The sequence below is a fragment of the Cololabis saira genome, chromosome 15 (genome assembly GCF_033807715.1).
Source record: "Cololabis saira isolate AMF1-May2022 chromosome 15, fColSai1.1, whole genome shotgun sequence".
In the NCBI taxonomy this organism is placed as follows: domain Eukaryota; kingdom Metazoa; phylum Chordata; class Actinopteri; order Beloniformes; family Belonidae; genus Cololabis; species Cololabis saira.
In genome coordinates, this window is record NC_084601.1 from 31,123,538 (window position 1) to 31,149,401 (window position 25,864).

General features: G+C 47.4%; 1 protein-coding gene across 18 annotated transcripts in view; it reads left to right on the forward strand.

Annotated features, from left to right (window-relative positions):
* macf1a (microtubule actin crosslinking factor 1a) overlaps positions 1-25,864 on the forward strand; it is a 263,047-nt gene that overhangs the window by 203,164 nt on the left and 34,019 nt on the right. For 17 of the 18 annotated variants that reach the window (XM_061741356.1, XM_061741357.1, XM_061741358.1 and 14 more), the window contains 6 exons: positions 16,299-16,460; positions 17,449-17,619; positions 19,147-19,313; positions 21,522-21,681; positions 21,973-22,299; positions 24,152-24,236. In XM_061741356.1, coding sequence (XP_061597340.1) covers positions 16,299-16,460; positions 17,449-17,619; positions 19,147-19,313; positions 21,522-21,681; positions 21,973-22,299; positions 24,152-24,236 — 1,072 coding nt within the window. The remainder of the gene's footprint in view (positions 1-16,298; positions 16,461-17,448; positions 17,620-19,146; positions 19,314-21,521; positions 21,682-21,972; positions 22,300-24,151; positions 24,237-25,864) is intronic. The other variant, XM_061741355.1, reaches the window with a different exon arrangement.

A 25,864-nucleotide genomic window follows, 5' to 3' on the forward strand; every position in this document is an offset into this window, starting at 1 on the left:
TTCTATGAAGACGTTTGCCTTTGGACACGGCAGTGACAGCTGCAGCGCAACTGACCGGGGGGGGAGAGGGAGGGAGAGAGAGGGGGGGTAAAAAGAAAGAGCGGAGTATTTAGCATATTTGACATGCAGGCCACGGGTTGCTCGATGCAACAGTTGATAATGAGAGAGTGTTCGGCTGAGACCGGCTGAGATGGACGAGTCCCGGTCTGTAGGAGAACCAGCTCCGGTACTGAGAAGCCCAGATAGGAACCAAACACACGGTGAATCTCCCCCGCCTCTGCTGCGAGGCTGCAGGTTGCCATGTCTGCCGGTGTCCCCCCCCCCCAGACACGGGTTTGTGTGGCATCCTGAACACACAGACTTGCCCCCCCCCCCCTCTCTCTTTCTCCTCCCCTGTTTTTTCTGCTCAGCCCCTCCATGCCTCCGTCTGACTCACGCTCGCACACTCCCCGCTCAGATTGGGTTTCAGGGACGGGAATGCACAAGTGGAGCCGTGAATATCTCAGACTTTTGTGTCTACGACTCTCCCATATTTACTTTCCCCTCCCCGCCGAAGGGAAACATGGACTGATTCTCATTTTATTGGACTTCCTCGTTCGCCTGCTGCCTGGACGGTTGCTTCAGGGGGGAAACACGGCAGCTCGTTACTGATAAGCCTCTTTCTCTGGCCCGCCCCCCTCGTGGGTTTTCCTTCGACTCTGCATCATTTCGCTCTTTGTGGACGGCGTTAACGGTGGAGCTGGGATGGATGCAGTCTCACATGGACCCGTTACCTGCCGAGCCAAAGCCTCGTCTATAAAACTGGATGTTGGAGCTTTTTAATTCATTACTTTCTACTCAGGAAAGGGCTCGGTGTTCGGCGTGGGAGAATCTGCTGCATCCCGGTGTTTGGGATTGTGCCTCCACGCCTCCTTTTCTCTCCCTAAAACCTCTGTTTTTTTATTTAAAGGGGGGGGAGAGGAAGCTGACATGATTGGAGCACTTCCTGTGTTTTAATACCAGCGCAGGAAACAGAACAAACGGAGCTGAATTCAAACACAAACACCGAGCGACAGAGAAAGAGAGAGAGCTAGAGAGAGAGCAGGGGGAGGGAGCAGCGAGAGAGAGAGAGAGAGAGTGAGAGTGAGAGGAAAAGACAGAGATTTTTTTAGCAGCTGCAAACCATTTCTGTGCGTAGTGGCATGAGCGCGGCGACCGGCCGGGAGAGAGAGCAGCGAGCAAGCGAGTGATCGAGCCTCGGAGGCAAACGCGTTTGTTTCACAGAGAGAAGAAGAGGAGCCGGGGATTGCGTGGCACTTTGTTTCCTTCTCGCCGCGAGCCAAGAGGAGAGACAGAACTGCAGGAAAGAGGAGGAAAAAGGAGCAAAAGGGATCCTGGGATCGTCGGGGGGGAGAGACGCCGCCTGCGAAGCTCGGCCGGGAGCTGGAGGGGCTGTCTGGGACTTAGCCCTCTGGATAGAGTCCCACGCCTCGCCTGGCTGGTCCAGGACCCCCCCCACACCCCTCCTCTCCTTCTCTCCATCCCCTCGTCTGTTCCTCCTCTCCCCTGGAGGATGAGAGGAAGATAAAAGAACACACCGATGGGAGTTTCTGCTCTTTGTTTTGGATTTATCGTCATTCTTTCATCACCGGACTGCAGCGTGGACCTGCTCTGACTCGTGACGGCCCGCGTTACCCGACACAGGAGTATTGGATTTAGGAAAGCAGGAGAAAACCTGCGTGACTTTCTGACTCTCATTTGCTTCATTTTTTTTTTTCTTTTGCAAGAAACCTTTTCAAACAAAGGAGCAGGAAAGTAAAGAAGCTGCACTCGTCTTTCCTCTGCACCCCACGCAGCCTCTTCTTTTATATAACCGAGTGGGTTTTCTCACCTTAAAAGGAGACTTTTACACTTCCCTGCCTTCGCACTGCAAACACCGGAGTGGTCCGTCCAAGCTCTGGCTGCCTCTTCCTGTTGTGCCACAGCGAAGGAAGGAAGGAGGAAGGAAGGGAGGAAGGGAGGAAGAGAGTTGCCTCGGTGGTTCTGACAGCAAAACAAAGAGATGTTATCAGCGCGGCGTTCACCTCACGCCGGACTTTGTGCCTTCCTCCCGGCGTCTGCCGCCGCCCCGGCCTTTAACTTAAACACCGCTGGTGATTAATATGTTGGCGAGGAGGAGGGCTGCCCGCTTCACCCCCTCGCCGATGCCGTGCGGCGTTTCAGAACGACCGGGGACGAGTCCTGCCGTCGACGTGACATAACGGGGATGCCAGGAACCCCGACGGATTACACGACTGCTGATAACCAAACGTGAAGGACCTAGTTTTCTCAGCGACATGGGGAAGCCGCTGAGCCGGCCGGACTGCCTGAGGCAGAGCCCCCGCTGCCTCGGCAAGGGCGACGAGGACGAGGCGTACATCGAGGACTGCTACGTCCCCCAGCGCTCCATCTACGACACCATGCGCATCAACGAGCAGATAGACCAGGGCAGCAAGCTGTGTCCGCCCTCGCGGAGCACGCTGGGCTCCGGGGGCGAGGCGCGGGGCGAGGGCAGCACCATCTCCAGCAACGGCACCATCGGGGGCGACCTGGGCGCCGTCTTCGTCTCCAGAGGGGGGGAGAACGCCGGAGGGGGGAGGAGGCTGGACGAGCGGGTGATCTTCGACGCCCTGAAGCTGACGGGCGACGCCAAGATCATGTCCCCGCCAGTCGTGGGATTGGGATTACCCATCACCTCAGCGGCGGCGGCGGCATCCGGAGCTGCCGGCGTGGCGGCCGTCGCCAAGCGGCGCCATCAGGGCGGAGACAAGAAGGACAACCCGAACCGGCGGTCCTGGAAGGCTTTCATGCCGCCGAGTTTCCCCGACTTTGCAGAACGATTCGAGTTCTCCGAAGGTGCGGAGAAACGCTTGTCCGGCGTCCCCTCCCTCCTCGCCCCGTCCAGCCCGACCTCCTCCACGCCTTCGTTAGCGCCGTACACCTCCTCCCCTCTGTCGTCCGCCCCCCGCACCCCCCCGGCGCTGACGCCCGCCGTCAGCCCGCTGCATCCCCCCGGCAGGCCGAGGCACGTCTACGCCGCGCTGCACCAGAAACAGGTTCAGCTGGTGCTGCCGCCTTCACGGGACCCGGTTCCTGCTGCCGGCCCGTCCCAAACCCCCCCGGGCCCCGGAGTCGCCCCGCAGCGTAGCCCCGCCCCGTCCTGGCGCAGCGCCGGCTCCTCCAACGCCGCCATCCGGCTCATCCCGGAGGAGACGTCTGAGGCCCTCAAGAATTCCGACTCGGAGAGGGACTCTCCTCTCCTGGACCAGGACCAGGGGGACAGTGCCCCCCTCCTCCCCCCCAGACCCGTCTTCTGCCCCCCGACCAAGGCCCGGACCTGGCCCCGAGGCATCACGACGGGGAAGAGGACCCCGGTCTCCCTGAGGCACAACTTCCCCGTCCTCCCGCCGCTGCCCCCCCTGCTGGGGGACGACAACACGGACGAGGAGTCGGTCTACCTGTTAGACCCCCCGTCTCCCTTCCTGAAGGAGGAGGAGGAGGGACTGGTCTACGGGGGGCTCCCCCTCTCGCCCTGCGTCAGTCAGGAGGGGGGGGCCGAGGGGCTGCTGGGGTGGGGGTCCCAGGGCGGCGACCTCAGGGAGCGCACCGCCTCCGAGCTCAAGTTTGAGGAGGACGAGCGAAAGATCCTCGAAGAGCTGGAAGAGCTGGAGGAGGAGGAAGGGTGCCAGAGGAAACCTGAGGAAGAAGAAGAGGAGGAGGAGGAGGAGGAGGAGGAAAGGCGTTTGATGGAGGAGGAGAGGGCGCAGAGGGAGGAGCGGGAGTGGGAGGCCGTCCTGAAGCTGGAGAACAGAGACACGGTCGACACCCTGGGGTCCGAGGGATGGGATTTAAGCGGCTCCTCGGGACACTGGCCCGTCCTGACCCCCCCAACAGGGTTCGGGGGCCCCGGGGCCCCCAGCGCTTCGCCATGCCCCAGTTCGGGCGGGGAGTCGGTCGACCTCTTCCTGGAGCTGGAGAAGCAGTGCCAGGAGGACGAGGGCGGCGACGGGGTGGAGCCTCTCCATGACCCGTACTCGCTCCCCCGTCTGGAGGAAGAGGAGGGCGAGGAAGAACCTGGGACCGCCTGGGGGGGGGAACCCGCAGGAACTCTCCCCCTCGATGAGGCCGACTCTGAAACCGGCAGCTTCGACCTGCTCAAGGACCACGAGAACGAGCACGGCTTCATCGACGAAGACGACGGGGAGGACGGGCCGAAGCTGGAGGAAGAGGAGACCAGCTGCCCCACGGACTCGGCCCTCGGCCAGCAGCTGGAGTCGGACTCCAGCGGGCCGCTCCACCCGCCCCGACCCGACGGGACTGGGTTCAGCAGCACCGACCAGACGGACTGTGAGCAGGGCAGACCTGCAGAGATGGACCTGGATAGCGGCGCTTCGTCGCAACGGGATGGAGAAGAGGAGGAGGAGGTCTTGAACCCGTACGAGGAAGAGTTGGGGACAGAGTGGGACGTAAACGACCAATCCGAGCCCAGTTCGGACGGTACCGAGGGGGTCATTCCGGACGACTCTCTCGGGCCCCAGAACGACAGCGAATGTACGCCGGATGTCGTCCCTTCGACGTGCTGCGAAGAGCCGGTCTCTTCCAGCTCCCACGAGGACGTAACCAGCGAACCGGAAACTCCTCCCCCAGATCTTTCCGAGGACGTGGCCTCGGGGCTGGACGGGCCTGAACGGGCCCCAGACCTGGAACCCACAGCAGGAGTAAAGACCAGCACCCCCAAATCAGACTCTGCACCATCGTCCTCCTCGGAGGCCTTCGTCATCTCGGATAGTTTCGTCTACCTGGCCGTGTCGGCGCCCCCCCAGGACCTCAGCGACTGCCCCCCGTCCCCAGGCGTGGACTCGGTTCCCCCGAGTCCCGTCCCCAAAGTCCCCCACTGCCAGAACCCGGAGGAGGACAGCTTTGTTTACATGGCGGCGCCGGAACGGCCCCGGCCGGGACCGTCGGACTCGACCTCCGAGGACACGCGGGACCTGGACTCGTACTCTGAGGGGACGCAGTCCGGGGTGGACGGGGTGGAGTTTGTGCTGGGTTCCATGACGGGGGACAGCGACTGGGAGTCCGATGGGTCGGCCCTGGACTTCCCCGCGTACAGAGACGAGGTCTGGGACCAGCTGGAGCCGGGCCTGCTTCAGGGTCTGTTCACGCAGTTAGAGACGAGCCAGGTCCGGACCGGACCTGAGGAGGACCGGGTCCAGACCGGGTCCTCGGATCTCCCCGCGGACTTCACTGTAGAGTCGGAGCAGAGCTCTGAAGGCGACGGTGAATCATCGGATTTATCGTGTTGTGACACCAAACAACAATCAGAGGTAGGCTTTTATTTTGAAAGGTTTGAGGATCAACTCGTGTGATTTGTTCCTCTGGTACCATATTGCATCTTGGGAGCGGCTCTTACATCATTCAAGTAAAAGCACTAAAGCAGATTGATATAAAGGTCAGGTTGCAGTGTGATCAGATGAAGCCGCAGCGTTCGTGGCGTATTGATCGGTGCAAACATCTGTTTTAGCAGTGCAAAGTCTGTTTTTAGCAGTGAAAGTCTGTTTTTAGCAGTGAAAAGTCTGTTTTTAGCAGTGAAAAGTCTGTTTTTAGCAGTGAAAAGTCTGTTTTTAGCAGTGAAAAGTCTGTTTAAGCAGTGAAGTGTTTTTAGCAGTGAAAAGTGTTTTTAGCAGTGAAAAGTGTGTTTTTAATAGTGAAGTCTGTTAAGCCTTTTTTTTGAGCAGTGAAAAGTCTGTTTTTAGCAGCGAAAAGTCTGTTTTTAATAGTGAAGTGTTTTTAGCAGCGAAAAGTCTGTTTTTAACAATGAAAAGTCTGTTAAGCCTGTTTTTAGCAGTGAAAAGTCTGTTTTTAGCAGTGAAAAGCCTGTTTTTAGTAGTGAAAAGCCTGTTTTTAGCAGTGAAAGGTGTGTTTTTAGCAGTGAAGTCTGTTTTTAGCAGTGAAGTCTGTTTTAAGCAGTGAAAAGTCTGTTTTTAGCAGTGAAAAGCCTGTTTTTAGTAGTGAAAAGCCTGTTTTTAGTAGTGAAAAGCCTGTTTTTAGCAGTGAAAAGTCTGTTAAGCCTGTTTTTAGCAGTGAAAAGTCTGTTTTTAGCAGTGAAAAGCCTGTTTTTAGCAGTGAAAAGTCTGTTTTTAGCAGTGAATGCCTTTGATGTGGACTCGAGCACATGGAGGCGACCCATGAGGGGAGAAGTGGGTCAGGTAGCTCTGAGTTGAGAATAACCGCCGCAGACGGAGCATGGAAACTGGGGGGGGGTGGAGTTATGGAGACGCCGTGATTAGCTGGTTGTCTTTCAGTAGTGGGGCTTTACATTGATGATTAATATACGTGCACATTTTTGTAGCTGCATACTCGGAGGGTGTGTCCTGCAGCCCGGCCAGATATACGGCTTGGGAATTTCAAACATGTCCCTCCGGTGCTGAAATGCTGCTTCTGGGGGACTTTTTCTATCTATCACGGCCGAGCGGAGAGACGGAGGAGCTCGAAACCCTGCGGAGGGTATGATGGTGTCACTCGTCTCCCGCCGTGCTCTCGCCGGGAACGTCTGACCCAGATTTGCTGGATCTGAACCGTGTCTTTATCGGCCACGGCCGTGTCTCGGCCCGTTTCTGCTGCAGGCCATGAAGGTTGTCAAGTCTCTGACGGACTGATTTAAAGTCAAAAGAGCTTTAAGAAACCAGCATCCTGGACCGGTTTGTTTGGAAGAGAAAGCCACTTATCTTCATAACATCACGTTTAAACCATTTGTGATTCACTTGAACTCATGCTCATAATTAAATCCATCATCCCTCTTTTATTACATCTCGTTTCCATCAATAACTGCTCACCCCCCTCCCTGCGTGGACTTGAGGAGGAGTTCTTCTGTGCCTGTATTTGTTATCGGTGGACGTCTGTTCATCATCTCCGGCCTTCGCTGGATGCAGCCAGATGTCACGTTCACCGGCAGCTGCAGACGAAAACACGAGCAGCGACATGTCTGACTCGTTAAGGTCAAAGAGGGGAGCGTGTGTCGAGGAACGACGCTTGGTTGAGACGTTCTTCCTTCACCGAGTCCTCCACACTTCCTGAAGTCACGCTTAGCGTGATCAAGAAAGAGGCATTTAAATTAAAAGTAGGGATGTCCCAATCAGGTTGTTTTGGTCCCGATCTGATTCCAAGTCATTTGATTTTGAGTATCCGCCGATACCGAGTCCGGATCCCATACTTTCATATCACATTAAAATAATGATTAAATGCGAAATAAACGGATCCAGGTTGTCCCATATTTTTATTTTAGTCTTATTTCATCATTTAGCATTTAAACAGGGCAGTTTTCTTCGGGGTAGCTTGAACAATAAAGTAATAATAGTGCAACTAATAAATAGTAAAAATAGTGCAAATCTAAACTTAATTTGAATTAAATAAAAACAGCAGCTCAACTTAAAATACCCAGAAGGCACGTAAACAAACAAGCAAATAAAAGAGCGATAAAGTAAGGCAATAATGTGATTTTTAGACTCTTAACTTCTTACTGTCCCTTTTCTGGCTTAAAGAATAAAATGTTTGTGTTTGAAGGACCTACAATCTTCCTTGCGGTCGCCAGATCACCACAAACAAACAAGTTTATTGATCTCTCTTCACGTGACACACCTCCCCCATAGCATTCTTCATATTAGCAGCGTTGTCTTTTATTTATGTGGAGCCATTACTTGTTGATGCACCATTTGTTTGGCATTTCTTCCATCATCTGTTTGATGCGCTGATCAAAATAAGGAGAATAAAACATAAATCTGATCCCTGATCGGGATGCTACGTCCGATTTTGATCAAGTCTGAAACAACGTGATCGGATCGGGACATCCCTAATTAAAAGTAAAACATCTGCTCGTGTCGGATTTGTTGCTCGAGCTGCAGATGTTCTGTGTTGGTTTGGATCCTCCTGAGTGTTTGACCCGTCAGTCTCTTCCTTTATTTTTGAGGGAACAACACCGTTTCTCCACAATGAAATCAGATGTATTAGGAACCGTCTGAATGTGGTCGCTGAAGTCAGCGTCTTCCTCATGATGATGAGTCAAAGTAAAAAACTTTTATTGCCTTTTCAGCTCAGAGGAAGTGTTGGACTCGTTCCTCAAAAAGGACATAAAGAGTTCCTTTTTCTGTAGGAAATTAGTGATTTCATCACATTTAATCTTAATGATCGAGTTCCTGCAGCCGCAGAACCTCTGGCTCCTTCATCGTCTTTAGAAAAGCTGATCAGGGATGAAGGTTCGGAGATCTGACTCCGGTTTTTGTTCAATTCTTTGTTGCATGTTGAACTGGTCCGTATTCATCCTCCCTCAGCTGACTCCTGCCCCCCCCTCACCTCACTCCCCTCCATGCACGGTTAGTTTGTGCTGCTGAGATAAGGAGGTGAGAGGTTTGGTTGGAGGGAGGGAAGCTGCCGGGAGCATAAACGCAGATGTCAGATAACGACGTGCCGCGGCGAACACTCAAACCCGGCGCCGGACTCTCTGTATTTCTGCACGTCAAGTGTTTGTCGACCCATTTGGACAACAAACACATTTACAGCAGCGCACCGTCCGATAAGGGGGTCATAAATCTCACACTACACCGGTGGAGGCTCGAGCTGACGGACCGGACGAGCCGTCTGGCAGCCGGAGGTGGAAAAGTCCCACCGGCGTAACGGCAACACACTCGTTCCACCAGGCTGCAGGTCCACAGGTGCTAAATATAACCTCATTAAGAATTTAAGAGACGGCACGAGGACTTGATCAACCACAGGGGAGGAGACGGGCCGCAGGAACCAGACTAACTCCTCAAAGACACATAGTTGTAGACATTATTACCCCGGATGACCTGTTTGATCGATAATTAATCGGCTGTCAATCTAGAAAATTAAACGGTTACTGTTTCATGCATTTGAGGAAAGATTTAAGCCGACATTGGATCAGTAGTCCGCACCAGCCAGGCCATGAAGGCGGGGGGGGGTAGACGGACCGACCGGCTGAAAAAGCTGCCTTCCTGTTTGTTTGTGTTGCCGCCGGCAGCTGCAGCATTCGGGTCTTAATTGGTCTTAATCGTTTCAGACGCTCGGGAGACGTGAGATAACACGATTTCCTGGATTTACTTCCTTTCAGCTTCCTCATGACATGTGTCTGCTTCCCTCAGCTTAGCGTCTTATTTTAAAATTACTGTTGAAACAAACCCGACGAGTGTTTTTTTTTTTTAAGGAACGGCCCTCCAGAGGCTTGAGGTGGGGGGGCAGCGAGCGAGACGACCAGGTGGCTTCGGCTCTGCAGCTCGTTTGTTGTGATTGATGTGATAATTCTGGATCTGAGCATCCGCCTCCGGGATAAACCTGGGGGGGGCAGAGACGCACAGACCAGCATGAAAGCAAACGTTGCTCTGGTGTCGGTGCATCTGAAACAAAAACATCATCAAATAGTGTTTTTGTTCCCGTGTCCGCTGCTGCAGAACATCACCCCCCACCCCCACCTCGGGGTGTCAGCAGGACGGCAGATCTCTAAAATACTCTAAAATATGTTAAGAGAGAAGAAAAAGGTCGATATTTTCTGTCTTTCTGCCCCTGGGGGGCAGCTAACGTGCAAAAACCTGTTAAATATGGGAAGCCCATTCTCCTGCTGCTCCGAGCAAACACTCGAGGAGGCGAGGTCGAGGGCGGGGGGCGGGGGTGGTTTGCAGCTCACATGTTTTGAATGCAGGACACATTTGCATGAGATTTGTATCCGTTTGCCGAAGCTGGTTGAAATGAGATTTGTTAAACTATTAGAGTCTTTGATCCCCGTGTGAGAGGTTTCAGGTTTAGTTTCTCCACTCGAAGGTAGAGAGACGTCCCCTTCCTTCCTTCCTTCCTTCCTTCCTTCCTTCCTTCCTTCCTTCCTTCCTTCCTTCCTTCCTTCCTTCCTTCCTTCCTTCCTTCCTTTTCTTCCGTCTGTCCTTCCTCCCTTCCTTCCTTCCTTCCTTCCTTCCTTTTCTTCCTCCCTTCCTTCCTTCCTTCCTTCCTTCTTTCCTTTTCTTCCTTCCTTCCTTCCTTCCTTTTCTTCCGTCCTTCCTTCCTTCCTTCCTTCCTTCCTTCCTTCCTTCCTTCCTTCTTTCCTTTTCTTCCGTCCTTCCTTCCTTCCTTTTCTTCCTTCCGTCCGTCCTTCCTTCCTTCCTTCCTTCCTTCCTTCCTTCCTTCCTTCCTTCCTTCCTTCCTTTTCTTCCGTCCGTCCTTCCTTCCTTCCTTCCTTCCTTCCTTCCTTTTCTTCCGTCCGTCCTTCCTTCCTTTTCTTCCTTCTTTCCTTCCTTCCTTCCTTCCTTCCTTCCTTTTCTTCCGTCCGTCCTTCCTTCCTTCCTTCCTTCCTTCCTTCCTTTTCTTCCGTCCGTCCTTCCTTCCTTCCTTCCTTCCTTCCTTCCTTTTCTTCCGTCCGTCCTTCCTTCCTTCCTTCCTTCCTTTTCTTCCTTCCTTCCTTCCTTCCTTCCTTCCTTCCTTTTCTTCCGTCCGTCCTTCCTTCCTTCCTTCCTTCCTTCCTTCCTTTTCTTCCGTCCGTCCTTCCTTCCTTCCTTCCTTTTCTTCCTTCCTTCCTTCCTTCCTTCCTTCCTTCCTCCCTCCCTCCTTCCCCTCCTTTCCTTATCCTTCTCAAAGAGAGAGGAGGAAGAGGGGGTGTGTCCAGGGCTGTTGCCGAGGTGCCACAGATCCCCGGGGGTCCGGTTTTCCTTATCTGGACCTCAGTTGTGTCCTTAATCCCGTTAATAGGAGCACTTCTCTGCAGAGAGACGATGTTTAGCTCCTGCCGTGAGCAGACCGGGTCAGGAGGACCTTTAAAACCTGAGTAACGTGCAACGAGCACCCTGCAGACTCCCGTTCTCTTCTCGTGTTTCATCTGTTTGAATCTGCAGTCTTTCATCGGTCCTTTTCCGTGCAGATCAAGCTGCAACGTGCTCCTCATCTGTCCTGATTAAGACATTGATTGAGTTGGACAACTAAATTTAGAGCATCCACACTTTAATAAGATATACACACCATGCTGAAATAAAAAAGACCATTTATGTCCTATCGACGTATCCATGGAGACGGGAGTTAGATGTTAATCGATGGTTTTAGGTCTCGACTGATGTGTCTGGTCGGACCTGGATTCAGTGGTTTTGCTCGATTAGCTTCCAGTGAGAGTGGAGTAGATTTCCAAGACTATCCCCATCTTTATCACCATCTTTACACCCATCTTTATCCGTGTTTTGAGTCAGTCCCCGCCGTAGACTCTGTACGGGGGGGTTATGGGTTGTCTTGGTGCTGAATGGATGCGGGCAGGAGGTGACGTCGTTCAGCTGTTACTCGTCGCTCAGCTATTCACCGTTCAGCTATCCACCTCAGCTCCTTCAGTGAGGATGTCGTCATTCCAGTTTGTTTCTCTTCTTCTCCTTTGCCCTCCTCTTTCTCCTTCTTCTTCTTTTATTAGCTGCTGACAAACAGTGAGAGGTGCAGTTTGGTTGTGGTGGTTTGGTTTGGTTTGTCCACGTTACAGTCCCAGCAACGTCATCATTGACATTCACCTCTCAGAGGGTCTTTTCCTCAGCCGTCTCCAGTTTAATCTCAGGAACCAGACAACAAAAGACCCCCCCCCAACAGTCCTGGTGGGAAGGTGGTACTTTTGAGATTACCTGCAACCCCCTGCAGGGATCTGCAGAGCTGCACATTTCTGTTTCCCTCTTCCGTCTCAGCTTTCCAGGTTTGATCTCTCTGAATCGTTCGCTCATGAAGTCGGTTAACTGAGAGGTGTTAGGTTAAGTTCTGCTGGTGAAGTAACGTCGTATCTGAAAGACGTTCAAATGTCTTAGAGAATTAAATATGAGACGTAAAATACTGAAATCACGGAGGGAAAAAGCACACTTCATTGGACTTGGTGACCCTGAACTGTGGACCTCGGCAGTCTGAGGAGTTCCTGCCCTCCAGACCCGAGTGTTTACGTTCTGCTGGTCAGAATCTGTCGGACGACACATGAAGGGCCCTGAAACAGAGACGTAGTCGAGTCAAACCTCCGGTCCGAGTCCACAGAGGTCCAATCTCACTAGAGTCCGAGTCACGAAGGAAAAAAAGTCGATTCGGATCCAAAATATGCAGCTGCCTGCTTCTTAAACACGTGCGTTTTTCACGTCTAAGCAGCTGTTGGTTTACAACAAAAACAATCACAAGTTTACAAATCCACGCTTTAACACCTGCTTCACCTGATCTGCAGCTGAAACGACACAACGAAGGTTAAACGGAGTCCAGACGGCGTTCATGCAAAAGTTATCAGTGCTTGAGTCCGAATCTGTCCTGATTTATCTTATTTATTATTTTTTAACACATAATTTACTCTTATTTCTTCGTTGATTTAAGGTGGAACTGCCCAGTTCCTAATCAGTCTCATTCAAGTGTTAAATAGTATTAAATGTGAGAAGTTGTTTTTATCTGCATGTTTCTGACAGATCTCTGAGTTAGTTTCGCGTCTCGCCGACTCTGTTTTGAACCTCTGAGCTGAAACAAACGTCTTAATTCTGGAGTTGTGACAGATTTCACATTGCCGCCCTGAGGCTGACACGAGAGGAAGCCAGCGTGGGTTTGTGGTTGAGTGGGTGAAAAAGCAGAGGATGAGAGAAGAGAGGGGGGAGGCAGAAAGGGGGGATGAAGGCATGAGGAAGAGGAGGCCGGGATGGCGGTGACGGTTAACTCGGATCTGGAGTGTGTGAGTGGTTTGCTGGCCGAGGAGGAGAAGAATGACAAGTATGTGGGACTTTTTCCAGAGCTCTGCTTTACTGGAGTCAAACACTCTGAGCTGGCGAGCGAGGGAGGGAGAGAGAGAGAGAGAGAGAGAGAGAGAGAGAGAGAGAGAGAACGGGGAGGGCGGCTGAAAGAGCAACAGACAGAAAAAGACAGAAAAACAGAGAGGATGAACATCACACCACCTCTAGTGTTGTTGGTGATGAATGTGTGTGTTTGGTTTGTTGTCCTTCTCGTTTCTACTGTATCACACACACACACACACACACACACACACACACACACACCAGGAGAAGGGTGGAGCGGGTCACGGCTGCACTCATTGTTGTTCTGGCCGACAGACTTCCTGTTCCAGCAGCGATGACGCCGATGGCCACGACACAGCTGCATCCAAGCCGGACACACACACACACACACACACACACACACACACACACACACACACACACACACACACACACACACACACACACACACACACACACACGGGTCACGAGCCTGGATTCAGACCCTAAAACACTTTCACCAGAGTTGCAGCAGCTAAACATCCTCCCCAAATCCTGCAGATATCATAACGTGCACGTGATGGCTCTAAAACGAAGATCAATATGTTCTGGAAAAGGTCCAAGAAACTCTTATTTCTGTGTTTGTTTAATATTTGCAGCTAGATTGTGTTTTTTTTAGTTAAAACAAACTTAAATATCATTTATAAAAGTCTGTAACAGGTAAAGATAAAAGTCTTTCCCCCTAAATGACGGCGTGGACCCGCAGACAGACCGAGCCGGTTTTATCCGCTTGTCGGTGTGATTTAAAGTTGTTTTTACTCTCCACCTGTTTCCATCGTATCTCACGGCTCAGACGAAACCCAAATAAAACCAGCCGTAGCTGGGAACCAGCGGGGGGGGCAGATAACAGCCCGGCGTGACCGACCTCCGTACGCTCCGACTGGACGGTTTAATACGAGAGGTGGCGTGTGAATAAAGAGCTTTATTTTACACATCGTTGAACTTTATCTCGCTCCTCTGATGGTATTCCTCTGGAAACCAAGCGTTGATTCCCCCCTCCACCCCCCCGACCAGATATTTCCCACAGGTCTCAGCTTCACCACAATCTGGCGAACCTACGTCGGGTTAATTTATGTCTCCTCGTTGGCGGTTTGGCTGCTGCAGCGTCGCCAGCCACCACCAGACCAACATCTCCCCTCTGCAGCGTTTCCTACATGCCAGGACTTCCCAGAGGTCCCCCCCCCGATCTGTCCGCATTACTGCAAATAGGAACGTTTTTACTCCTCCTGGTCAGGGAATCGGGGTTAAAGTGAAATACTGGAGCTTGTTTTGTGGATTTGGTTCATTAGATATGAAAACATTTTTTAATTTAGCAGGAAAACCTTCACTTGTGATGTTTACTTGCACTAATTTTGGGTTCTGAACTGCAGGTTTTCATATTGCAACCTTTTAATACCCTTTAAGACCTTTTAAAAAAACAATAACAACCAGCAAATATAACAAAAGCAAAAGTTTAATAGCTTGAGATCTAAAATATATATATATATCAGATAGACATTATGAGGACTGTAATGGTTTTCCTTGATTATTTCATCTTTTAGTCTTAAAAATGATGCAAACATCCGATCACAGTTCCCTGAGTCGGCATCGTGGTGGTTAAATAGATGTTTCATTATTCTAGATTCTTTCTGGATAATTAAACCGGTGTTTTATCCAGTGAAATCCAGTCTTAAATGGCTGAAATGATGAAGGAAGCATGTGTGTTTCTCATCAGATGGTCATGATTTGAGGACTAACTGTTTTCCTTGATTATTTAGTCTTTTACCAGCAAACAAAACAGAAGTTAAAGTTCATTAAATGGCTAATATGATGAAAAAAGCTTGTGTGTTTCTCATCAGATGGACATCATGAGGACTGTAACAGTTTTCCTTGATTATTTAGTCTTTTAAAATGGTGCAAATGTCCGATCACAGTTCCCCCGAGTCGGCACCGTCGTGGTTATTAAGTAGAGATGGAGTTTCAGGCTCAGTAAACGTGTTTTTTTTTAGTAAAACACAGTCTGGTTGAAGTCTCTTATGGACCTGCTGCCTCTGCAGGCTCCTGATCTGAGACCTGGAAAACCTTGGAAGTACTTGGGAACGGTCCGACTGATGAAGGCGGCGCGTCGTTGTTTCGTCTGGTCGTGTTTTAGCGTCAGACAGCAGATCTGGGCTCTGAAGTGTTTGAGTTACGAGGCGTGGATTGCGTGATGCAGCGAAGCGTGTTTGGACACAGCCTTTTCCAGCGAACCCCTCCCTCGTCTGAACGTCTAATCCCCCTAATCCCCCCTTCTGTTTTCTCACCTCCCACCCTCGTTTTCCCGACTCCCACCTCCGTCACCTCGGCACATCTCTCACTTCTGATATCCGGCTGCCTTATAAACGTAGGAGTGTTGTTTCTGTCAGCCTGTTTCAATTCTAGTTTTAGTTTAGTCTTTTGGTCAAGCTATCATTTTAGTTTTTATTAGTTTTAGTCACTTTCATTCTCCTTTTAGTCGTGTCAAGTTTCAGTCGACTAAAAGTCTGAGCATTTTAGTCTTATTTTAGTCAGAATTGTCCCGGACCATTTTAGTCTGGTTTTAGTCAAATATTGTATTTAAAATAAGATTATCCTTTATTTCTCCCTCAATGGGGAAATTCACTTTGTGCAGCAGCAGTACACTCAACACACACATGCAGGGAAAGGGTACAAAAGTAAAACACCTATAATTACGAAATGTAAACAGTATATACATTGGAATGAGAAATAAAAAGTAGTGCAGGATGTTTATGAGGTAGACAGATATTGCACATGTTGTTAATCTCAATCTCTTGTTGTTATTGTCCGTTACTGTGAGCAGGATTGGTTGTGGAGCCAAACCCCTTTTGCTATTCAAACAAGCTTATCTTATTATTATATTATTGTTACCTTATAGACTCAAGAATACATTCATTCCAGATACAGAAGACTCTAATTTGAGTTTACAACATATTTATTTTTCTGCATTTCTCCCCATCTTTTTCTTTTTCAACGACACATTGGGTTTTCTTTTCCACGTCTGTGTAGGAAAGTGTATCCAAAGATGGATCTTCTTCTTCTCCCAGCCCCAGAGCATTTTATCTCGTCTCGTTTTGGTCAACGAAAATGAAGACACATTTTAGCAGAGTTTTTATTTTGTAATCTACATTTTAGTCTCGTTTTTATTCCTCTACGATATTGCATTATATCTTTAGTTATCGTTATCGTCACATGACCAGCATTTTCGTTGCGTCTTGTCTCGTTTTCCTCAGATGATAAAGGTTTGTTGACGATGATATTTAGTAATAATTGTTTTTGACAAAAGCAGCTTTGCGTAGAAGCATGTCGTCTTGTGAGAACTCGTCCGAGGGTTTCAGGACAGTAAGACGATGACCCAGTACGACGAGAGTTTGGTGCATGTTTCTCTCCTGTGGACCAAGGTGTCGTCTCAGGCGGTCGCTGACGTCGCCCGTCTCTGTGCTTCTCTTCTCCCAGGCGGTCGAGCGTGAGCAGGTGGACCGCATCCAGCCGAAGCTGCAGCACGTCAACGCCGTGGGTCAGGGGCTCATCCAGAGCGCCGCCAAGCACACGGACACGCAGGGCCTGGAGCACGACCTGGAGGCCACAAACCTGCGCTGGAACTCCCTCAACAAGCGGGTGAGTCTTCAAAACCCGCCAGATGGATGCTTCCTCCTATTGATGCATCATATTACGTTTTTACTCCTCCTGGTCAGAGAATCAGGATTAAAGAGAAATACCGGAGCTTGTATTGTGGATTTGGTTCATCAGATATGGAAGAAATTGTGTAATTTAGCAGTATAACCTTCACTTGTGATGTTTAATTGCACTAGTTTGGGGTTTGGAGTTTCTGAACTGCAGGTTTTCACATTGCAACCCTTTAATACCCTTTAAGACATTTTAAAAACAACAACCAGCAAACAAAACAGAAGTTAAAGTTCATTAAATGGCTAATATGATGAAAAAAGCACGTGTGTTTCTCATCATATGGACATCATGAGGACTGTAATCTTTTAGTCTTTAAAATGGTGCAAACATCCGATTACATTCCCCCGAGTCGGCACCGTCGTGGTTATTAAGTAGAGATGGACTTTCTGGCTCAGTAAATGTGTTTTTTAAGTAAAACACAGTCTGGTTGAAGTGAACTCCCTCAACAAGCGGGTGGGAGTCCCGGTCAGCTTCAAAACTCAGAGATGTTTTTCTTCCTCCTATTAATGAATGCAAACATCTGATTGCATCAGTCGGATTCTAATGGAGACGTTCCTGCAGGAATTATAGTTTCTGTTTCAGAGAAGCAAGAAGGTCTCCAGCAGTCTGTAGAGGAGATGTGGCTTTGCAGGATTCTGGTTTGAAAAGTCTCTTTCAGGAGCTGAGCTACGATTAAAGCTGACAGACGCAGATTTCACAATTCAATTAAAAGTGTTTTTGATTTAACTCGTTTTAACAAGTGCTTTGAAGTTGTAGCTAATCTTAATTCTCTTTTAAATGTCGATTTAAAGGTTTGAGATTTTATTCTCAACCTGTAAAATGGTAAATATGTTATTTTGAGGGTAAAGAGGAGAATCCAGATCGGTGTTCCCGTGCACTCGATGTCTCCTCGTGTCGCTAACACGTCCTCCGTCTTCAGGTGGCCGAGCGCATCGCACATCTGCAGGAGGCCCTGCTGCATTGTGGGAAGTTCCAGGACGCCCTGGAGCCGCTGCTGAGCTGGCTGAGCGACACGGAGGAGCTGGTGGCCAATCAGAAGCCTCCGTCTGCAGAGTACCGAGTCGTCAAGGCCCAGATCCAAGAGCAGAAGGTACAGGATTATTATTGGTTGAAATATAATTCAGAGTGACAAGTTCAGTCCTGCAACATCCTCATTCTGATATGTGAACAACACAAACACTCACATGCATGTTTACACTCCAGGGGGCCACACACACACACACACACACACACACACAGGGTCAGTTTCAGCTGTTTATCCAGCGTTTCCTGTGTTTGTGCACATGCGAGCGCTGCGGCTTCCTTCAGCGATCAATCACCGTCGTTTACATCCTCGTCGGAGGGAAACGCTCGGTGAAAGTAAAGGAGTAGAGACAGGCGTCAGGGTCACTTCAGCTTTAAAAGACGTTTCTAAAGTTACATGTCATGATTTAGATGCAAAACCTTTTTTTTTTTTTCACTTTGATAGTATATTTTAATAAGTTAAATTATAATTTAAGTAGATTTCCTCGAGCACGGTGAGAACATGACGTAGATTACATGCGGCCTGGCTCGACTAAAATCTGATTGGTCGATTCTTTAATTCAATTTAATCGGGAAGAAAGTACCAAGTGTTTTCAGACATCTTTCACAGGTAACGGTTTATCTTCGGACCTCCCCTTGTTTTTGCTATTTTGGATTAGCCCGGCCCACTGCGAGAGAAGCATTGATGGTAAAGTAGAAGGACGGTCAGGTGATTCGTTGAACTCTTATCATGTCAGAGACGTCTGCAGTTTGGCAGAATTTTGTAAAAATAGACAACGGAAAAAAAATTTAAAACAAACTTTGTAGGCAACAGTTTGGATCACAGCTCCACATCAAACATGGTGAATCACCTGAAAACGGTGAACTAACCTGCCCCGTCCGTTTTGACGATGTGAACATATCAGAGTTGACATATTTTAATGTTTTAGTCTAATAATTGTTTTGTAACTGAATCCCGGTTAATCCTCTCACTCCGACCTTCCTGTGTGCTGTTAACATAACAATCATCGTCTCTCGCTTGTTCTCTCTCTTTATTCATGTCTCGCTGTTTTTAGCTGCGGTGGGAGAGTGGTATTTTATTAAATATATATTCTGGCACTTATATTAGACCCACTGTAGTTGAACCAGAAATAAATACTCGCCGCCCAACCTGGCAACCCGGACTGAGGCGTCAAACAACTAGTAAACAGATTTATTTCTCCTAAAAATGATTAGATAAACTTTTTCTTTTCAAAGTGTAAGAAAACCTTTAAAGATTCCAAAATTAAGAGTCTTGGATTGAGACAAATTAAGACATTTAAAGGCCTTATTTTAGCAAAATAGAATTTAAGACTTTAAGATAAAAAAAAACAATTGTTTTATATAAATAATATTGCTATTAATTTTGACAGGCTGTAATGTGTAATTAATGTCAGTACAAAACATAAGATCAAAAACAATTTAACAAAAGAACATTGTTGAATTTTTGTATAAATGTATTAAAAATAATTTGAGGGCTTCAGGCGACCAAGAACATTTCGTTTGTGATTCTCGTGAGTCGTTTTGCTCTGGATTCTGTGAAACATCTCTCAAACCTAAACCTTGTGTCCTCCAGCTGCTGCAGAGGTTGCTGGACGACCGCCGGCCGACCGTGGAGATGATCCGTGCCGAGGGGGCGAGGATCGCCGCCACGGCCGACTCCCAGGACCGAGAGAAGATCCAGACGCAGCTCCAGAGTCTGTCGGAGCGGTGGTCCGAGCTGCTGGACAAGGCCAGCGGCAGGTAAGAGCCCCCCCCGTCACCACGCCAGGCTGTCATGTTTAACCAGGTCCTCTCAGGTGAACTGTCCCGGAACAAATGAGTGAAATCCCCAGCAGCCCCAGGAATGTGACCTCTGACCCTGCAGCGCTCCGGCTCTCAGACTTCACCAGTCTCAAGCTTTTTACAGAAAGTTATTGCAGGTTCTTGATGCACACGAGACACATTTCTCACAACATTCCTCAATAATCCACTTTATCTTTTTATCAGACGCTTTCAGACGTTTTTTACGTGATGAAACCTTCATGATCTACAATAGAACAAGTCCACCTAAGCACAGTTTTACATTTTTGCATGCTATACTGCCATTTTATGGAGTATTTTTATTTGCTATGTATCAAAAACAACATATAAGCCAATCTTTATTCATCTGTATGTTACAAGTCCATACTAACTAAATGAATTGCTAAAAAAAGTGCAAATAACTACCAAAGGAATTTAAATTGTTTTTTAATTTTACACATCTTTAATAATCTGTATGTTACAAGGCCATACTAACTAAATAAATTGCTAAAAAGTGCAAATAACTACCAAAAAAATGTAAATCGTTTTTTAATTTTACACATATTTTTCTAAATACAGAAATCCCACAGCTAGATCCTTCAAAACTGTCAATGGAAAAAAGTAACACAGAAACCTTTCAAACCTCAGGAAATGAATTCATACTTTAGTTTAGATATAACATTTATTTTATATATTGCGTTTAGATATCATGTCTTTATCTGGCGCTGAACTCACGGACTTTGGTGGATCCATAATATGTGTGTGTGGGCTTGTATAGTGAGTGTGTATGGTGTGTGTGGGTTGGTGCTGAGTAATCCTTCGTGAAAATCCCTGATAAAAAGCAAGAACAAGATGCAAATTCAAACCGACTAGTTTCCCAGGGAAAAAACCTGGACTAAACTGGACCTGGACTAAACTAAATCTGGTAGTGATGCACCGAATGTTCGGTAACCGAAATTGTTCGGCCGAAAATAGCAAAAAAACACTTTTGGTGGAAAAAGTGGGGAAAAAACAATTAATAACGGCGTGTGATGACGCAATCAAACAGCGTGGAGTGAGGGGGCGAGCGGTGGTAAATGCAGCAAACATGTCAGCATGTCAGATCATTAATTGGATGTGGGGAAAAAGCAGAGGACACGAGAAATGATCCAGGCTGAGTTGGATTTGGGAAAGCCACTTGGTGATGGAGTCATGGGACGCACAGCAGAGAAAAGGGCCCGTACTACCGATGCGGTGGAGAACCCTCACTGTCTGATATGACGAGATCCTCCAAGAAAATAACCCAGATTTTTACCATTATTATACAAGGCTTCAAATTGCGGAGATCAGCCCCGCCCCCACCGAGACCCGATTAATTGGATTTGAACGAATTTGAATGAGAAAATGAAAAAGGATTATGAGAAAAAATACAGTACAGTAGTAAGTCAGTAAGACAAATTGTGACTGGCGGGTATTTCGCTGCACATTTATTTGATTTATGCAATGGTGAAAAAATTGGCTAAATAAATGAAAAACTGCGAAGAACCATTGTTCGGTATTATTCGGTTTTCGGCCAAGTGTTTATTATTATTTTCGATTTCGGCCACAAATTTTCATTTCGGTGCATCACTAAAAAAAATCTTGACTAAACTGGATCTGGACCCAACAGGACCAAGACCAGACTGCTGGGAATGACGTCACCTCCCTTTTTATGGGAAGTGGTGGGGAAAAAATCCAGCCTGATGACACGCTGACAACGTGATGATGTACGTGTCGACGTACGTGTCGACGTACGTCAACGAAAGACGTGCTGTGAACACGTACCGGGTCTATAAATAACCCGCAATGTCAATTATGAAGATTTCCGCAATTTTACTGGATTATTATGGGATTTTTCAAAACGATTTAATCGATTAAAACTCTGGGACACTAAACGCAGGATATGTAGGTGAAACTCTTCCTGTTCAACATGCAGAAAGAATTATTGCTCTGTTTTATTTGGTTGTAATTGTACCTTTTGAAAATCAATATGGAAACGGGAGCGCCGGCGCTCCAGCCGGTCTTAAAGGGTTAATGAGACGTGTTTACGAAACATCAGCTACGAATCTCACGAGTATGCAGAGAAGGTTTAAGGTGCTCCTCCTTTTCCTCCTTCTCCGTCTTCATCGTCTCCATCCCCCCGTCTCCTAGGCAACGGCAGCTGGAGGAGCTGCAGGTCCTGGCGCTCCAGTTCCACGAGGCCCTGGAGCCGCTGGGGGAGTGGCTGAGCGCCACCGAGCGGCGCCTGAGCTCCGCCGAGCCCATGGGAACCCAGACGGCCAAGATCTCCCAGCAGATCACCAAGCACAAGGTACGGCCCGGTCCAGACCCGGTTCAGACCTGGTCCAGACCCGGACCCCGGGGCAGTGTGGGGTTCTGAAGACGCACCACGATTCACCGGCTCATTTTTGTCCAGTTTTATTTCTGATTTCCTTCTGAATCATCTCATGATGTTTGATTTGAGTTTGATCTTTGATTTATCATCTGCATGTCGTCATTTTGAGTTTGTATCCATTCTTCTTCTGTTGTTTTGTCCTTTTTTTCTTTTCTCTCCATCACACACACACACACACACACACACACACACACACACGCTTCCCAGGCGTTCCAGGAGGGCGTGTCCTCCCGGGAGGCGGAGGTGGACCGCCTGGAGTCCCTCAGCCAATCGCTGACGCCGCTCAGCTGCGCGGCGGACCAGGATTGGCTGCGCGAGCGCGTGGGCGCGGTGCGCTCCGGCCACTCGGAGCTTGCCGGCTGGTGCGGGCGGCGGGCGGGGATGCTGGAGCAGGCGCTGGCCAACGCCCGGCTGTTCGGGGAGGATGAGGTGGAGGTGCTGAACTGGCTGGCCGAGGTGGCTCAGAGACTGGCCCAGGTGTCGGTCCAGAGCTACCAGCCGCAGCTGCTGGGCGAGCAGCACAAGCACACGCTGGTACGACCTGCGGGGCGCCGCCTCGCCGGCGTGAGGGGGGCAGGACCAAAACTGGTCATGAAATTAACTTTAAGCAAGAGAAAAGGTCATCACGGTCCTGACAAACTGTTTCCCTGAGTATCTGAACATCCAGACAAAAGAAAATCATCATAGTTTCTGAGATAAATACCTCCAAATCACGGTGGCTGCGGGTCCTTAAAAAGTCTTAAATTCCATCGTTGCTAAAATAAGGCCTTTAAATGTCTTAAATTGTCTAATCTTGTCTTAATTTTTGAATCCTAATTTTAGAGAGAATTTATACAGTCATCAAAAAGTTTTCTTACACTTTGAAAAGGAGAAGTTTATTTAATCGTTTTGAGGAGAAATACATTTGTTTACCAGTCAGGGTTGCCAGGTTGAGCTGGTTTTCGCCCAATTGGGCTGAAAAATATAGGACTGGGCGGGTTGATCAAATTTAGGGTGCTTTCTATGGTTTTTACTAAAGATTAAGGACAAATTATTATCAAAAAGGTTTCCATTATGACAGAGAAAAGTAGAAACTTACACAATAAACTCACTGACATTTTATTAGCTTGAATCTGCTCAATTTAATCATAGTCTTTGTTTAGAGCCTGAACTTTTTTTGGCTATTTGTGGTGTTGTGAAGCTTCATTTGCCTATGACTTTAAATTTATTACGCGTTTAATAATTTACGGTTTTAACATGGAGAATGTTTGATTCGGGCTGGATTTTCATTATTTCGGTGGGTTTTACATGGCGTCTGGGCTGGAACCTGTCAGCCAGATATGGCAACCTCGACCTCAGCACTGGATTTCTTAGTGTCTGTCTTTAATTTTCTTTGAAAATGGTATTAAAAAGTCTTAAATCTCAATCCAAGGGTCTTAATTGTAGAGGGAATGTATCCAGTCATCATTAAAGAGTTTATTTCATCGTTTTGAAGAGAATCTCCTGCGGAGGGTCTAAATATGTGTTGCCAGGTTGGGCAAGTTTCAGGGCTGCAAATATACATTTTTTTTACTGGTTTTTACAAAATATTAAGGAGAAATTATTAACAAAACAGTTGCCATTATGGCAGAGAAAAGTAGAAACTTACACAATAAACTCACTGATATTTTATAAGCTTGAATCTGCTCAATTTAATCATAGTCTTTGTTTGGAGCCTGAACTTTTTTTGGCTATTTGTGGTGTTGTGAAGCTTCATTTGCTTATGACTTTAAATTTATTACGCATTTAATCATTGACGGTTTTAATATAGAGGATGTTTGATTCTGGCTGTTTTTTCATTATTTCGGTGGGTTTTATATCACGCCTGGGCTGGAACCTGTCACATCTGGTAACCTCGATATCAGCGCTGGATTTCTTAGTGACTTGTGTTTTTGGTCTTAAATTTGTTTGAAAATGGTATTAAAAAGTCTTAAATTTACCTTCCAGAAGTAGAAAGTAAAGAACCAAAAGACTCGCCTTAACAGACTAAAGAGAAGCAGCCGTGATGAGAAAGGTGTTTTAATAGGTTTTTAAACGTATGATCCCATATTTATTTAGGAAAGTCATGAGTTAAAACAACTGGACCATTTTGACGAGCAGCTTCAACGTTCAGCTCTTCAGTAAAATAGTTTTGGGTTTTATCTTTTTCCAGAAGACAAAAAAACAAACAGATGAACCTCCTCCAAGAGCTGTTTTTTCACATTTACCGTTAAAAGCATCTGACGGATCAATAACTTTATCTTAGATGCACAAAAACACTGAAAAGTGAACCTAAATTCATTGATGCACTTAAACTGGTTCTCTGAAGTATTTTGAAAACGTTAGAAGGAAAATAATAACTTAGTTTTCCCTGTTTTTCCTCCTTCAGTCACTGAATGAAGAAATCGTGAGCAGGAAGAAGACGGTGGACCAGGCCATCAAGAACGGTCAAGCGCTGCTCAAGCAGACCACCGGTGAGCTTCACGCCTTCTGGTTCCTGTCTTTTCTGCGTTATTATCAACAGAAGGGTGTTAAAGGGGAAGAACGGCAAGGAACCAAACTAAGGATGTTAATAATTAATCGATTTTCGATTAATTGCCGTTATGAAATTACCCGATTAAAATTAACGATTACAATTAATCTGTTTTATTTATTTATTTTTTTTTCGTTTAATTTCACCAGCTGGTATTACGCCCGGACCACATTTAATGCGACACAACGCGCCGCGCAGCGCACATAAAGTTAGAAGAAAGAGACGGATATGTTTGGTTTTAGTAATATCATGCTCAGGCAATGAGTCTGCAATGGCCCAGACGGGAGACACATGTAGCTCAGTGCTTAACTTTTATTTTTAATCCACTCTATATTCTTCTGGTTCTCCGATATGCTCCACTAAAGCCTGAATTATGGTTCCGCCTTAAATCGACGCAGAGCCGCCGCCGTAGCCTACGGCGGCGGCTCTGCGTTGTTGTAACGCGGAACCATAAATCAGCCTTCACCCGGTACATACATAGGTTCCTCTAAACATCTGTCCCCGCTACAGTTTTAACTAAAAGAAAATGTGCTCCAATACAGCAGGTCTCATCATTTTATTTTGAACACTGCCAAAACTCTAACTTAAAACGTAACTAGAACTTAAAATTTGCCTGACACAAATGACACTATTACGGCTGCTACTACTAATAGCCTTGAAGTGCACTTTATATTATATTCCTTGTGGTACAAAAATGTCTTTTTGTTACTTTTGTATCAAATAAATATTTGATTAAGGGATACATTAAAATGTCCTTTCTATTTTATATAAGCAAAAAAAATTATGTTTGTATCTCAGATGGGGGAAAAACGCCGCTTATCAACTAATCGATGATCGATCGATAAGGTTATCAACTATCAATTAATGAAATAATCGATAATTTGCATCCCTAAACCAAACTGTTGAGTCTGATTCATCACCAGATATTATCTGTGCTGACTGCTGTCGTCATGACGACTCCTTTGTGACCCGGCTCTCAACACTGTCAGAAGCAAAAATCACACCGGTACAGAACGTACCGAGCCAATCACAACAGCATGGAAGTTTCTACTTAGTTCAGAGGGAGTGTGAACATCATGCGGGCTGCACTAGTAGTTATTAGATTTCATTTCTTTTTAAATTCACTTAGTTTTTTCTCAGGAGACGATATCAAATCAATATATTTAATGTTTTTTCTTGCCGGCTTCATTTCATTTGGTCGTATTTGTGTTTGCACTTCGGGTCTGCAACACATTAACAAAATACGTTTTTACCCGTTACACCGGACGACCGCACCACCATGTGGCGTTATAAGATGGTAGAAGCTTCACCGCAGCAGAGCTTCGTCAGTTATTGCTGCGTCTTTCTCATTTTTTTTATACGTTAAAGTGTTTATGAAGTGACTGAAACGAGCTGTGAACTTTACTTACTTTAATTTAAGTTAGTTACTTAGTTTAAATGCTAAGTATTTTGCTCCTGCCATGGAGATGGAGGAGAAACACGAGCGTTGAAACATCAACGGAGATGAATTATCTTTGTACCACTGGAAGAAAAGCTTCATCCTGCCAAAACAAACCCTGTCGGGTTTGA